A 15,600-nucleotide genomic window follows, 5' to 3' on the forward strand; every position below is an offset into this window, starting at 1 on the left:
GATGGGTACACCGACCAATTCTGTATTCACTGTTCGATAGAAGGAATTACCCTCATACAGACAAGATGCAAAATTTTAACTTCGAAATATTCAAGTTAAAAATCTCCAACCTCTCCGAGTTTACATTAGAATGTGGGGGAACAAAACTAAAATGATGCCCAGATATACAAAAATGAAGGAGAACCCCCCCAAATGGTAGTTACGGATGTGATTGGGAAGCTATCGGAGTCATGACTTTGTAGTTAAAATAGGAGCTGCAACTTGAGTATGTAGCGTAATAGTCCCATCTCATCTATGTCACCAAAATGACAGCTTCAAGCCTCAGTGTTTCAACTCGGCTCCGCCAGAGAAATAATTGCGAGCAATGGTGAATCATTCTGATGATTCTATCCCTCAGACGAAAAATGAAAGCAAAGTTTCAGTCAGGTCCCGTTGGACATGCTTTCTCCTCCCTACCCTGTGTGTCAGAGCACTTGCTTCTCTGAGGCCCCATGCTAATGTCTAAGCAAGTCTGTGGTGCCCACTGTTACTGGGTATGTCTTTATCAGCTCTCATACTTTCTTGGGTCACAAACACACGGTTATCTGAGGAAACATGGGTCATCTTCCTTCTCCTTTCTCTATTCAGCTCCTGTAACTTTCCTGTCAGAAACCTTTAAAAAAAAAAAAAACACACACACACACAAAAAAAAAAACCTGCAGTTACTGTTGCTCAGAAGAGACAAAGTTTAACTTCTGGGTTGGCAATTGGAGAATAATTCATGAGCAGATTTCTAGCAAATGATATGATTTGCTAAATTTTGGTCTTTGATTTATATTTATGTACTCCTGCTTCTGCTGTAAGGTTGTGCCAGCCTCAATTAGATCATGAATGAGATCATTTTAATTCAGCCCCCAAACTGTGACCTGACCATGCTCTGAAAGTGTTCAAAAAGTAATTGTAAGCCTCCTTTTGCTTTGAAAAGGAATACTGCATGCTTGGTCGTTCATACAAATAACATAAAACTTAATTATTGGATGATTTGGCAGAGGATCTTCTTGCCAAACAACAGTCAAAGCCAGCTACTGTGACGCTGGCACCGTGCAGGCCCTAGCCCACAGCCCCCTTGTGTATGGGTGTTTGTTCATTGTGTCTTAGGGCAAGATATTTCAAATAGGATTCATGGATCTAGGACGCAGGGTGCAACCCAAAGGGTGTACTGTATTTATAACTCCAGTTTAAAAATGCTGTCTCACCTAGAAGGGAAGTAGATCCGCGCTGTCAAATCACCAGGAGGCTGTGACAAAGGGAGCTTGCAGCCTGACACACGGTGTAACAACATAGCAAACACCTTTAATTCTGTCATGTCTCATACCCTTTACTTTCTCACACATTTATGGCTGCTCGAACGTTGACACCTACACTCCCTTTGAAACTAAAAAAGGCGATCTTATTTAAGCCCAAATGCAACACCTGTAAAGTTATTCTTGTGCCCAACAAAAAATAACCATTAACTCCTTCCTCATAAAAACCTCTCTGCTTGCTTTGGAAAGTCTCAAGCTGGTAACGGGGCGGGCGCCTGAGGGCCTGACTCTGAGGTTCACATGACCTCTCTAGCTCTGACAGATAGGCAAGACTTCCCCCTCCTGAGGATGCTACGACTAAGATAATGTCACCGTCCTATTGGCCTTTGCAGCTTTTCAAGTTGAAGCCCGCTTCTTCCTCATAAACTTCTGGTATCTCTCACAGTGAGGAGAGAGACCCCAGCTGCTTCATTCCCTCTAGCGACCGAAGTCTAATATTTTAAAAGCTAGAAATGAAAATAGCTTTTCTAAAGATATTTCTTGGAATATTTAATGTGCTGCCTTGACTCCCCTTTCTCTATTTTTTTTTCCTTGCCAATTATAAACCACCATTTGGAGGGCTTATGAGCAATGTAAGCCCACCTCATCTAATTAAACCACATTGTTTTAAAAGCTTGAACAGTTTTCATGTCTACAAGACTTGTCTGAATAATAAACTGTGAGAGCCAGGATTTCATGTGCTGACTGCAAAGGGCCAGGCACTCAAAGAGTTAACCCGCATTGCTGGGTAGGTTAATATCACAGCTGCCTGGTACCTCACTTAACAAAAGCCTCCTTTTGCAAACAGACTCCCACCCCCCCACCCCCAGTGTCCAAAGGTGTTTACTGAAGTAAATCTGCCTAAATCCTTCATTGCTTGAGTCATGGGGGTGGATAGGAGGGTGGATAGGAGGGGTGGAAGGTGTAGCTAATCTCTTTTTGTAAATTCTGTAAATCTTCTGGGAAAAAGGGGGGGGGGAGATTAGGAATCCGTGTCACATGCCATGTACAATTCCTAATGTGTCCATTCCTGCTGCTTTCATAAGTGACATATACCACATAGGTGTTGGAATAGCTACTCAATAACAAACAGGTCCTCTCTTCTTTTACAAAGCTCATATGTCTAAAGTTGTGTGTGTGTGTGTGTGTGTGTGTGTGTGTGTGTATGTGTGTGTGTGTGTGTGTGTACTGTATGTGATCTAATTGCTGAGGAAGAACTGTTGGTATCTTAAAAATGGTTTTAGAAGAGGGGGGAAACACAAGTCTATAGCAAGATAATGTGCTGCAAAGTTGTCACGAGAGGGACCTGGATGGCTGTGGTCCTGTTCCAGTGTCTTCGACTGCATGTTACTTTTGCCTGTTGAAAATGGAGGCAAATGACACAGGAAAACCTGACAGGTCCGCCCACGAGGGTTTAAACAATTCCCAGCAAGAAGGAGCCCTTTAGGCACAAACTTTCTCTGTCAAGAAAAACGTGAATACCACCAGCCCCTCCCTACAAATCCTGAAGCATCCAGTTTGAGATACAAAAAGGCTGTCATCTCACAAATGTTAAACATACTAAAAAAATCTGAAAAAAAAAGTATGGAGAAGGTGTGAAAGCGTGGCACTTTACAGCCCTCAAAGCTTTTTAAAATAGAACAACTTTTCCCCCTAAAATTCTTTTCAGAGATTTTTTTTTTCCTTTTTGGCTCATTTGAGAGTTTCTTTCTTGGCTTTTTTCCCCTTTCATTTGAAAATATGAATTATCATAAAAAGTCAGGGTTGGGGGGGGAATGGGAAAGTCTTTTCCAGTTTTCCTGAGGATTTTTTCCCCCATCGGTGTTCAGGCATCAGCCCCTGCAGCCAGACCAGGGCTGGGTCTCCAAGCCCGCCCCTTCCCGCCCACCCTCCAGTGCCCCCACCTCCTAGGTCATATGGTGAACAATCATAGTTATTAAGGCCAAATTGTAAGTAGCATTCAAGAGTGGGAAGTCTGCACACCTGACCCCAAATCTAACAGGCGTCTGGGCTAGAATTCAATCCCTCTCTTACACTTTTTACCTCAAGTGGAGTGGTGGCCATGAATAGTACAGACATGCCATCTTGTAACACTATATGCCTGTCAGGAGGGGCAGGCAGGGTTGAGCATCAACTATATAAGGCTGGTAACTAGGAGAAGGCCCAACAAACAGCCACAAACACCTAAGTTACTTTACTCAACCACTACCCTCTGCGTGTGTCTCTCTCTCTCTCTCTCTCTCTCTCTCTCTCTCTCTCTCTCTCTCTCTCTCTCTTTTCATCTTGGCTTTCTGTGGCAGAATGCAAATGGAGCCTGCCGGCGGTGAAAGGGCTGAATTGTGATTAAGAAGAAGAAGAGCTCTTTCTTTGTTCTCCCCTCAGGGGATGTTTACTGGGAGAGACACAGCGGATCAGATATGAAAGGCATTCAGGTCAGCATTGATGTGAGCGAAAGTGAAATCATACCTAAGGCATTCAAAAGACCGCCGTGTCAGGGGTTCAGCTAACGGTGCAGCTACTGTGTGTCTTCCCAGAGAGGCAAAAAAAAAAAAAAAAAAAAAAAAAAAGCCAAACCTCCTACTGACTGGCCATTTCTTTTTCCCCTAATTTGTTACAAAATTATAAAAAGCACCCCCACCACAATATACAACAGTTAGGATTTTCTCTCCTCCTGGACCACACAGAAAATCAAACCAACTTCAAATGATGATAGTATTACATAAATGAACCAGGAAGCCACTCTGCGATCTGTGAAATAATTTTTAAAATAGGTGTGGGTTACATAGATTTGTGATATACAGGAGAGAGTGGAGAGGAGAGAACTCTAGAAGACACACGCATGGATGGCTTTTCCTGTCAGCACCCTGACAGGAAACACAACACAACACACATGCACACACATAAGCACATGCACCCAAACACACACACACACACACACACACACACACACACACACACACACCCCACAGAGACAGAGAGAGAGAGAGAGTGGGGGGAGGGAGGGAGGGAAGGAGGAGGGAAGGAGAGAGAACAGAACATCTTAAAATGAAATTATTTACTTTGTAATTACTAGTTACACCTTTTCTCAGAGCTTTAGCTTTGATACAACTGTCACCCAAGATAAAACTATCTAGCACACAGCTTGTGAAGACAAGGCTTCCTACAGCCTGATGGTTATGGTCGTCTTCCTTTAAAACCTGCTTATGGAGAAATCCTCACATCTTACTTCTAAAAGTTTACACTCCCTACCGCCCAAATAGTCATTCAGTCGATTTTTCCCAAGTGGTAACCTGATGTGGTTGGCCCAAACAGAGCTGTATAAATATATACAAAACTCACAAGTCACAGCAAACACACTAACAACAAGGAGGGTCCTGGATGTTCCAAAGCTCGAAAAATTTAAAAGAAAAAAAAATCACATTTCACCTTCTGGTTGTTTAAGAAGAAAGGGAACTAAAGAAATGGGGCTGCATTTATTGGTTTTGAGTCACCCTTTCCCCTGCTCTGCTCTCTATTCTTCAACATTCACATCTTGGCTAAAAAGCATATTTGGGCTTATGTTAACATCTGCTTTTGTACTGACATTTTGTATATTTTCAACTAGTGTTTCTGCATCACAGATTTTCCTCCTTTATCTCCTTGCTCTAAAAAGACAAGCAAAGAGCAATCAAAAAGGTGTCTGACTTGGCCATTCAGACAATTGCCCCCTTGTGGGAATGCGGGAATGAATGGTACAGTGGACACCCAGCACCATTGACGTTATAAACATGTAAATGAAACACATTAGCGCAGACAATCAATTGTCTGTGAGCATTGCAAACCTGCACTCCCTCTCTCTGTGACAGGCACAAAATAGTGTCTACCTTGGGAAGCCACAGTGTTGACGAGGAATAGGACAAAGAATCTCCTTTCACATAGAGAAAAAGCACCTTCAGAGCCTTGGAAGAACGCAGATGACAAAGAGAGTTGTAAGGAGAACCCCCCCCACCCCCGGAATAATTACGCCCCTGTTAGAAAGCTAACAGCAGCCTTCTTTCCTACCTTCAAGGGAAGCACACACCCCTACCCCCATCCCAGGAAAATATGGCATTAGAGTCTTGAATAACCTCTTGTAATTTTCTTTAAGCAAATTAAGAAAGAGAGAATGAAGGGAAGAATCCAGACTCTATGACAGAGCAGTTTGACAGGGCACTGTAGGCTAGGCTTTTGCCACATTTGAAAATAAATGCTAAACGATGTGAAATCATGTTTTACTTGACAACAGAGCAACGTTACAAAGTTTAAAACCTGAAGCCTACCCCTACCCCTGGTGGACCGCCACAGCATGGATGCCACCGGGCTAGCTGCTGGCTCTGCTGGGAAGCAAAGCACGTGTCTACCCCAATTGGCATAGTTTTTCTTTTCTTTTTTTTTTTTCCCCAAACCAAAATAAAACAAATAGATCAGTCTAGATACATAGCCCCCAGCCTTGTGTGTGCAGTATCTCCACGGAGACAACAGGACGGAGATGGATCTCTCTGGAGTATCCTCAGAGTTGGTACCTGCTGCACAGACAGCCTGAGAAAGCAAAGAAACAGGCTCCCTACAGCAAGCACACCAACTTTAGGAAAGCGACTTGCCAAAGATTCCCACAGTTGCAAAGATAGGTAAGTTGTGACCAATTATAACCTGAAGGCCACCATCCTGCTTTGGTGTGTACAGGGGGTCTGTCACTTCCAGCTGCCCATCCCAACTTCCCCTCTGAGGGAGGGGAGGTGGAAACCCCATCCTGAGAAGGGGTTGTTTGATTGCAGTCGCCTTTCTTTCCATTTAAGCACCCCTGCAATGGGAGCAGCGTCTCCATTCCTCATTGCCTCTCAGCATCACTAACAGAACCTCCAACTCCTTTTAAAGAAGTGCAAAAGAGCGAAGGTTTCTTTCAAGCAGGGATAATCATTTCTGCTCATCTGATGGCTTCTCCCTGAGATATTCAACTCAACTACTTTTCTTTACAAACTGAAAATCACAGAGCAAAGGTGTTTGGTGAAAGCTGTCCTGTCCACTACCCACCTTCTAGGTAGCCCACAGCACCCAAACCTTGAGCAGAAACTTTGAAGCAAAATCAAGCTAACTTTTCCTTCCTTCTTTCGTTTCCTTCTTCTCCCTTCCTAATTCATTGTTTTTCCATTCAAAGACAACTTCATCCCCTTCTCTGAAACAGGCAGACCAGCAATTTCATTTGTGCTAAAACACGCATATGTCCCTGTGATTTTTCCAGAGGCTGGTGGTGGAAGCTGGGGGACTGGGCAAGCAGGCCTTTCTTCCCAGATGGTTACTAAACAAGAAGGAAACGGGAGCATTCTAGGACCTGCTGTCTAAAATCAGGGGTGAAAGCCCCAAACTTTTCAAGTTACAAACAGGCTGCAAGTGGTGGCAGACTGCATCAGAACCTTTCCATTCTGGAGAGCTCATTCCTGCTTCCAAGGCTATGTGGAGATAGTGGGGTATAATCAGAGGACTATAAAGGGGGGCTGGCTTTCCCCCTCCTCTCCAGCCTTAGTGAAAGTGTTACAAAGTGAGTCAGGCGGCTGAGGATCATCTGACTGAACTTTCTTGAAACCTACACACATTCTTGTCTGCTGCCTATTTGCTTTAATGCCTCTTTCCCTAACCCTACCTCCCCTTCCCTCCACGCACATCTTGTTTTCTAGGAAGAGGTTTTTCTGCTTTCCCTGTGGACGGAAGGAGAGGTACTACCAGTCATTCTTAACTTGGTCCTGGCACTGTCTTTACGGGGCATCCTGCCGGCCTGAAGAATATTGGTGTTTGGATATTTTAGATTGTTCTTCTCTTTCTATATTTGTGCCCCCCCATCTGCCTCTTTTGCCTGGGCTTCTTTTAAAAATAATATTTCACATCACCGTGGTTCTGACCAGCCTTTCAAACACACAGACACTGCTCTGCCGGTTTCCCTTCCTTGCCACCTTACTCTACACACACACACACACACACACACACACACACACACACACACACACACACACACACACACTGGTGACTTCATTAAAATTATATAAAGTGCCATTCTAGGTCTTGGGTCTTTTCTCCCCCTTGCAGCTTCTGTGATTATTGTTGCTATTATTCCTTTCCAGGAATTTCTATATGATGTTGATAAGCATCGCCATATTCAGTGTTATCAGCAAAGACACAAGCTCAAAAGTGACATCTTTTCCAGGAATCCGGGAAAGAAGAAAAACCCACTCAGTTCAGATAAATCCTGGCAATTCCCAAAGGAAAAGGCACTGGGTATGTATTTGATGAGAAAGAAAATGGGGAAAAGATGGTCTGAGCTCTCCTACCTGCTCACTGACCTACACACTGCTAAGTCAGACTGAACCCAGTGAAAACACTGGCAAGTAAGTCCCCAGCTTACAGCGTGCTTTCTCGAGGGCTCTTTGGAAAAAGAGACAGGTGATAGTTAAAGTCAGATACGGTGTGGGCAATCCACAGAGCTGCTGGGGAATGTTTAGGGTCTGGGATAAATGCCTAAAGAAAAAAAGAAAAAAGAAAAGAAAAGAAAAAGAGAAAGAAACCAAAAAAATATCAAAGTTCAACTTTATCCACTTCAGAGTGTGGAAGCTTGTCCCAAATTAATGGCTGATCATGAGAGAAATGGTTGGTGTCCCTGACCGCACCCCTCCCTGGTCCACTGTATTACCTGTGAGGCCCCAGTAGCTTGTACCACCCGAGTTCCCAAGAAGCCAGAATCTCTCCCAGTCCCCAAACTGGGCTGTGGCCTGACCTCCCTGCTGGAGCCAAGTTGGTATTTCACAGCAAAATCATGAAGGTAGTAGAAGGAGGAAGAGCAGGAAGAAACAAACACTTCAAACAGTCTTCACTGCAGAAGAATATTTCTGGTTGCTTAACTTTAAATCTCATTGTCCTTTCTTTAAAAAAAAAATAACTGTTTAACATGGGGGGGGGCACTTCATGACACAAAGCTTTTGTTATCCAGATGAGCAGCACTATGCTTTAGATACTTGTGAGGGGGGAAGCCCCACAACAGACATTGATTTTAGAAAATCAATAACTAACATTTAATAAAGGGAACAGAGGAAACACGAGAGAGGAGAGGGGAACATTGGATGTAATTTTAGCGTCTACTAAATTACCCAGAGATGGAGAAGGGGAGGTCTCCTGTGTAAGAACCACCTTAAATAATGCCAGGCAGCAATGAAGAAAAAATTAAATTAAAAGAGAGAGAGAGACACACACACACACATACTTAAAAAGAGGCAGCCTGAACCGAATCTTGGGGACCAGCTTGGAATATATTATTGTCCTTGTTTTTTGTAATACTAAGCCAAGCAAACAGATCAAAGGCACAAAGAGGAAAGGCAGGGTAACATAACGAACAGTTTTTGACTAAAATTCCTCTATCACTCACCCATATGGCTCCTCACCTCCACCACAACAAGCAAAAGACACACACACACACACACACACACACACACACACACACACACACACACGATAAGAGACAGGAGAGGAGGGGGGGGAGATTATTTGTCTCTAAACAGAATCATTTAGTCTTTGTGTTTTACTCCCTCCAGGACCCCAAACTCCCACACTGCACTCCCCCCCCCAACCCTTTGCATGCGGTGCAGCATTGAGGCAAGCTAGGGGGAGCGCACAATTGTCTTCTCTGGTGGAAGTTGTTCCAAGTGGATCTGAGCAGTACTCTCCAGCCGCGGGCTTGGGGAGCGATCCCCGCGTGTGTGCTACCACCCTAGTGCCCAGCTCAGAAGCGTCTAGACCGCCCGTGCCCGGTGAGCCGGCTGAGAGCGAAAGGAGAGTGAAGTTTCCTTTCCGATTCTGGGCTGGCGCGGCTGGATCGCTTGTTTGTTTTGAGGGGCTGCCCCCCCCCGTTTCTTTTCATTTTTTCCTTTTTAAACTCAGTATCCTCCGTCAGCACCCACCCCCTGCACCCTCTGTCGTCCCCCAACTCTCTCCCCTCCCCCAAGCGTCTTCCGCGCACTTGCCAATCACTTTTCTCTTTTATTCCCACGATTTTGTTTGAGGGTAATACCTAGGGGTCTCTCTCTCTCTCTCTCTCTCTCTCTCTCTCTCTCTCTCTCTCTCTCTCTCACACACACACACACACACACACACACACACACACACACACTTTTACACAGTCCCTTTCCAAAATGGACCTAAACTCTCGCAATACACACCCCTTTAATCTGCCACCTCTGGTCTGCGTGTTCCCCTCTCACCCCATCTCTTTCCTCCTTCCTGACTCAGCCTGGAATAACGGGCTCCTCCTGGGTTCCTCCCTGGCCGTAGAGGAGCAACTGCCGGGAAAAGTCTCTGTTCGCCCCACTCTCTGGCCCGGGAGCGGGGCCTGAGCCTGCTGCAGAGAAGCTGGGTCCCCAGCCCGCAGCTCCGGGCCAGTCCCTCCTACTCCCCGGTTCCCTGCGTCTGGCCAGGGCCTGCTGCCCGCGGACCGTTACTTGGCGCACAGAGAGAGGCGGCCCGGCGACTCCAGCAAGAAACTTTGAGGCTGGCGGAGAAGCAGCCCGGGTCCCTCCCCTTGCTCGCCGCCCTCCTGCCACCCCCGCTCGCCCGCGCCCCTGAGGTCCAGCGCGCCCGAGCGCTGGAGCCCCTGCCCTGCCCTCGCCGGCCGCTCCAACTGCGGGGCCGGCGACCTGCGGGCCGGGAAGCGGAGCGGGCGGAGGCAGCGGGGGTGCCGGGGCCGCGGAGTGGGGCGCAGGTCCGATCGGTAGCGCTCGGAGCCCCCCCCGGCGCCCGGCGCTCACTTGGCCCCGCCCTTGCTTAACTCCCCCCCCGTACAGCGGCCGCGCGTGGGGCTCCGGCGCTGGCCGCCGAGGGAGGCTCGCCCGCGAGCCCCAGGCGCCGCCACAGGCTTCCTTCTCCCTGTCCCCCCCTTTCCCCTGGTCTCGGGCCGCCGAGTGGCCCGGAAAAGTTTGGTTCGGGCCTCTTCTTACCGTTTTTCCTCCTGGGATTGGCTTGTTTGCGCCTCTTGCACCGGGGGCCATCCGCCATGATCGGCTGCTTCATTGATAAGAGCGGATCAGATGGCAGTTCGCATGGACTCGGCGCCCTGCTTCGGCAACACGCAGGCTCGATCTAGCAACCAAACACAGCGACAATGTGGGCATCGTCCGCGCCCATTGAAACGCGCGCGGGCCGCCCAGGGGATCCGGGCCAGGGCCCGGGTGAGCACCCATCCGCGCCCCCAGCGCCAAAGCGAAACTTCGGCGGCCCCTCCCCGCCCCCCACCCCCAGCCTTGGCCCCGAGGCGCTTTGTGTTGTTACTGTTTGGTGTGTTGCACTCGCGAGGGGATCAGAGACAAGAATTACATCTTCAAAATGAGTCATAACTCCTGACCGTATGAGGGAATGCACACAGCGGTACAGTAAGACTGCTTGACTCAAGGCTAGGCGGACCCCTTCCTCCGAAAAGTCCTCAGCCGGGCTCGGCAACTTGGAGAGGGGGTCTTTCGCGCTCATCTTTTCTCATCCCTCCTCCGACCCCCCATTCCCAAGAGGGAAAAAAAGTAACAAACAACGCAAAACAGCCCTTGGATGAAGCACACTCGGGTAAATTGATAATAGTAATTACAGGAAGCCCACTCGCCCCGCGACCCCTCCCCTCCCCTTTGGAGTTTATCGAGGCGCTGTCTCTTTCCCTACACCCTCCGCCCCCAAATTAAGATTTCCCATTTTACCCGGCAAAAGAAATATAATTATAAGCCTCTCTGGACATTGTTCCTCCCCCAACCTCACCACTTGGACAATATTTACTTAAGCCCCCCCCCAAACACACACACACACACACACACACACACACACACACACACACACACACACACACACACACGTTTCCCCACACTGATTTCCTTAAATTCTTCCAGTCGATTTTTTTTTTCCCTCTCAAGAAAGGAAAGAGAAAGTCCGTGACCACTATTTAAGTTGTTCTAAAGGATCTTGTCCTCTCTGGCTTCGAAACTTTTGTACCTAAAAATCGAGGGAGGCGCTGCATTCTTTGAGCTCAAACTGTCAAAACTTGGAGAAGGGGAAACCTCGGAGACAGGCCGGAGAAGAGGAGAGCCCTGAAACTCCGCGGGGTGGGAAGATGCTGTGCCTCGAGGATTAGTTTAAACAGCGGGCTATAAAAGATGTAACAGATGCAAACTGTAACACAAGGGCCATTAACCCTTTCTCTGCCGCCCAGCACGCCCAGTCCCTACACCCTGCACCTATTGTCTCCGGTGCCACAAGCTTTGCGGAAAACCTGGAAAGTGAGTATCAGTTTCCGCACATTTGCTGAGCGGGGGTGAAGGGGGGCAGAGAGAAGGGGAAGTGGGTGTTGTAGAAAGCACTTTAAATTTACCTAGGCATACAGGGTAGATTTCAAGTTTGACACATTTAAAAAGAAATCATTTCTTGTCTGTCCTATTAATTCGAAATTGTTTTTTTTTTTGCGGGGGGGGGATCCTGGAATAAAGAAATGGTCACACAAGTCTGTGGGATGAAACAGCTGGCCTGTCTGATTTCTGCTGAGACTTACACGCCACTGCATATAAAATATATATTTAATGAAATAAGTTGCTAGCTTTATGAGCCAGTATGTGTGTGAGGGAAAGACATGGCATTTATGCTGTAAACTTTATTTGTGAATGTTAGTCTTAATTTCTGGAATAAGCAGTCTTGCCCTCCTCATTAGAGGGGTAGCATGGGAAACACGTAAGTAGGTGGGAGATAAACACATTTATGTTAAGCTGAGCTCACCACTATGTCTGTGACTCCTGAACTCCAACTTTTCAGTCTCAAAGTCTGGAAGGGGTGTGTGTGTGTGTGTGTGTGTGTGTGTGAGAGAGAGAGAGAGAGAGAGAGAGAGAGAGAGAGAGAGAGAGAGAGAGAGAGAGAGAGGTTCCATAAAAAAATCCATGTGTATATTACTTGGTCATTTAAAATATAATTTCAAAAGTTACCCTAATTTTAACCCTATTATCCTGACAGCAGTTTTCTTCCCAGCTGTAGTGGACCCCCCCCCCCAATTCACTTTGGTAAACGACTCAAGTTCCAAGAGAACTTTCACTTCTTTATTTATAATCACAGAAGTGAGGTGTTACTTCACACACACACACACACACACACACACACACACACACACACACACACACACACACACACACACACACACAAAGAATGAAATAAAGAAATGAAACTCGCTAGGCAGACAAAAACAGTCAAGTTTCTGCTTAGAGAACAGCCTTCTCCGATGGGAAAGATTAGACTACCATGTCTAAGAGAAGGACTTGCTCCCGAATTTGGTAGGTCTTTCTCGAATAAGTTTTATAATTATTAACAGGTATTTGCCAAGTTTTAATTGCTGGATATAATGAATTGGAAGTCGGTGTGAGAACAAAGCAGAAGCTCTCCACTTGATGAGTTTTTTACCCCAGCCATACAGTTCTCAGCAAAACTTTTCCTAGACTATGTAGCAAAAAACACCTTTGGTTACCTGAATGGACAGGTACAGAGCAAATTACTGGGGGAGGTGGGGAAAGGGAGAGGGAAGGAAAGAGAGACTAAAGGAAAGCGAGAGAAAGCAAAGAAGCCACTCTTGGGAAAAGTCTGCCACCGAGGAGCTAAAACCACCTGAAATTCCTGTCCACAGACACCCGGCTCTCTTCAGACTAACATCCCCACTCGAAATGAGAAAATTAGAGAGGGAGGATGGGGGACAAGCACACCAAAAAAGGATAAAAAGAGGAGGAAAAGAAGGGGGGGGGAACCTACCTGCGAAGTCTTGTTTGTAGTTTTGGCCAGAAATGGTGAGAAGAAAAAGCATGAAGAAGCCGCGAAGTGTGGGGGAGAAAAAGGTGGAGGCGAAGAAACAGCTCCCGGAGCAAACTGAACAAAACCTCGCCAAGAGTGTCGGGAGGCAGGACCGTTATTCCTGCCGAGCAGGTTAGAACTGATCTCTTTTCGGCCACTCCAGGAAACACAAACCTGGGGACGGACTGACGTGTTACGCCTCTTCTAATGACATTTTTTTCTTTTTCTTTTCTGTAGGGGAGAGAAGAGAGACCCTGAAACACGCGCCACCTATCTTTGTGGGGAGGGATAATTGAAGCGCCCTGAGCGTGAGCATCATGTGAAAACGTGATCGCCAAGTTTTCTCTGGGAAAGGATCTGGGATAGATTATACCTTTGAAGTCTCCGCAAACGCTTTAGTGGAAGAAATGAAATTCCACCTCCCTCCCTTTCTCCCTCCTCCCCTCCCTTCTCCACGCCCCCAACCCCCCAACCCCCCCCGGTCAAGTCTTTGGCATCATTATCCTCATCACTAAATCCTGCAGAGTACTGGGCGGAAAACGGTGCACACCATTCACAGAACTGGAGAACTCCGAGGGGCGAAAGTTAAAGGGAAAGATCTTGGATCTTCCATGCAGATCTCTTTTCTTACACAGATATCTCTGGTGACTAGGCTTGAGGTGCTCATCAAGTTGTATGGATATCTCAAGCACCGTTTTTTGGAACTAAATTCTTGCCCTTCTCTTATTATTATTATTATTATTATTATTTTTATTTTTAAAAAAAGATGCCAGAGCTAGGGGAGGAAAATACTACTTATGCACTGCATCTTAGGATCTCTCTCTCTCTCTCTCTCTCTCTCTCTCTCTCTCTCTGTGTGTGTGTGTGTGTGTGTGTGTGTGTGCGTGTGTGGAGGGGGTTTCTGGATTGGATCCCTATATTAAAAGTACTTTGGCATTTTAATAAAGGGTCTCTAGATTAACACAGAAGTTCACTATGTTGGCTAACCTTTGGATCTCTCTACATGTCATGCAGACCACACTACTAAGTCAGGGGTTGGGGACAGGAGGAAGAAGGAGAAAGGCTAGAGGAGCTTAGGACTAAAGAAAGAAGAGGGTGACATTAAACTGTGTGGGGTCTAAGTTTTGAAGTGCATATTTTTTGATATTGCAATTAAAGTAAAATTAAAAAGAAAAGACTCCACCTTTGCTCTGAAGGGATTGGTTATGCAAATATGGAAGGGATTTCCTGGAGAATACAGCTTTCTACTGTATGGTTAATTAAATAATCACTCAAAAGCTTCCAACGTGACGCTTCTGTCGTAATCCAATCAGGTTACATAGGTCCTAAACAAGAAAGATATTTTCCACATCTGGAAGTCAGCAATTTAGCAAGTATTGCACATTATTAACCAATTCAGAGCCCACTTCCCAGGGGAATTTTTTTTTTTTTGAAGTTTAAGTGTTCTTAACCAATGCTCTGCTGTTTTGTTAATCAAAAAGCTGGTTTACACTGCACATAATTGGAGCTAATATAGAAGTAAATAAAGAGAGCTAAATTTGAGGATGCTCTGTCTTTCTAGGGGAAGGAAGAAACTGTTTTGCCTCAACAGTTAAGGCTTAATTTCTTAACATACTAGGAGACCCTCCCCCAATTATTTGAAATAGTGAAAGTATTTAAGAACCTGAGAGCACAGATAAATGCCCAGTCCCACAGCCTGCAGACTCCCGTGTAAGGGAAAAGGTGGAATGTTTGGATAGGGCCAAACAGCTGCCTCCTATCAGCTTTTCTGCTTTAATACTGTCACATATGTCCTAGTCCCCTGTTTTCAGTCCGAAGAAACCTGAAACAAATAATACCCTGATCCAACACTAGACTTTTACTCATATTAAGATAAACTGCTTTGAACTGTGCTTTGAATGTGTGCCTACAGCAAGACTTTGAATGCAAAGAGTCACTGGCGATTGCACTCAAAGGAGGGGAAAGCCACCACAGGGACTGCCACATCCACCCTCCCAGAGCTACAGGGCTTTGTATTTTGCATGTTTATTTTTCAGTGGTGGTGGTGGGGGGAGGGTAATCGCCACCCAGCATGACCACAGCTAGATTTCATTCTAGGGTTCAAGAAAGCGGATTTTCACAGTTGGTTACACACTCTCCTCTTACCTAATTTGAGCATTTCCAATGGGAAGGGTTGGATACATTAATTTCTCCACTGCTCCCCATCACAGATAGAGAACCTATTGATGATCTATAGGCTGTAGGGATTTGCAGTCGAAAAATGATCAGTAAAGGAAAAGATTTCAACATGGGTCAGACACCTACGTGCCACATTCTACATTTCTCATACTATCTTGTATCTGTACTAAATATATGCAAGACGTATCAAGTTTCCTCCTATAAGATTTATCACTGCTGTTCATATCCTTTTTCCTTCCGCCTCTTTCCT

The 15,600-nt window shown here is 46.1% G+C and overlaps 2 protein-coding genes across 4 annotated transcripts in view; one reads left to right on the plus strand and one right to left on the minus strand.

The window, feature by feature from the left end:
- Zeb2 (zinc finger E-box binding homeobox 2) overlaps positions 1-13,241 on the minus strand; it is a 131,201-nt gene extending 117,960 nt beyond the window's left edge. The window contains exons 1-2 of one of the 3 annotated variants that reach the window (XM_032903257.1): positions 10,717-10,969; positions 10,313-10,454 (exon numbers count right to left, since the gene is read on the minus strand). In XM_032903257.1, the coding sequence (XP_032759148.1) occupies positions 10,313-10,385 (73 nt within the window). In that variant the 5' untranslated portion in view covers positions 10,386-10,454; positions 10,717-10,969. Of the gene's footprint in view, positions 1-10,312; positions 10,455-10,716; positions 10,970-11,345; positions 11,465-13,133 lie in introns of those variants that run through there. The other 2 variants (XM_032903254.1, XM_032903256.1) reach the window with 2 other exon arrangements.
- On the plus strand, positions 11,466-15,077 carry LOC116901387. The gene is made up of 3 exons (XM_032903258.1): positions 11,466-11,629; positions 13,154-13,304; positions 13,410-15,077. Exons 1-3 carry the CDS (start codon positions 11,516-11,518, stop codon positions 13,466-13,468), a joined length of 324 nt encoding a protein of 107 aa, XP_032759149.1. The 5' UTR covers positions 11,466-11,515; the 3' UTR covers positions 13,469-15,077.
- Positions 15,078-15,600: the final 523 nt, after the last annotated feature.

This window comes from Rattus rattus, chromosome 5 (genome assembly GCF_011064425.1).
Source record: "Rattus rattus isolate New Zealand chromosome 5, Rrattus_CSIRO_v1, whole genome shotgun sequence".
Taxonomy (NCBI): domain Eukaryota; kingdom Metazoa; phylum Chordata; class Mammalia; order Rodentia; family Muridae; genus Rattus; species Rattus rattus.

Bases quoted from the DNA above. Each gene is read 5' to 3' on its own strand.
- LOC116901387 (XM_032903258.1), top strand. From the start codon at position 11,516: ATGCAAACTGTAACACAAGGGCCATTAACCCTTTCTCTGCCGCCCAGC. The intron at 11,630-13,153 runs GTGAGTATCAGT...TCTTGTTTGTAG, and splicing joins CTTTGCGGAAAACCTGGAAA to TTTTGGCCAGAAATGGTGAG. The intron at 13,305-13,409 runs GTTAGAACTGAT...TCTTTTCTGTAG, and splicing joins CCGTTATTCCTGCCGAGCAG to GGGAGAGAAGAGAGACCCTG.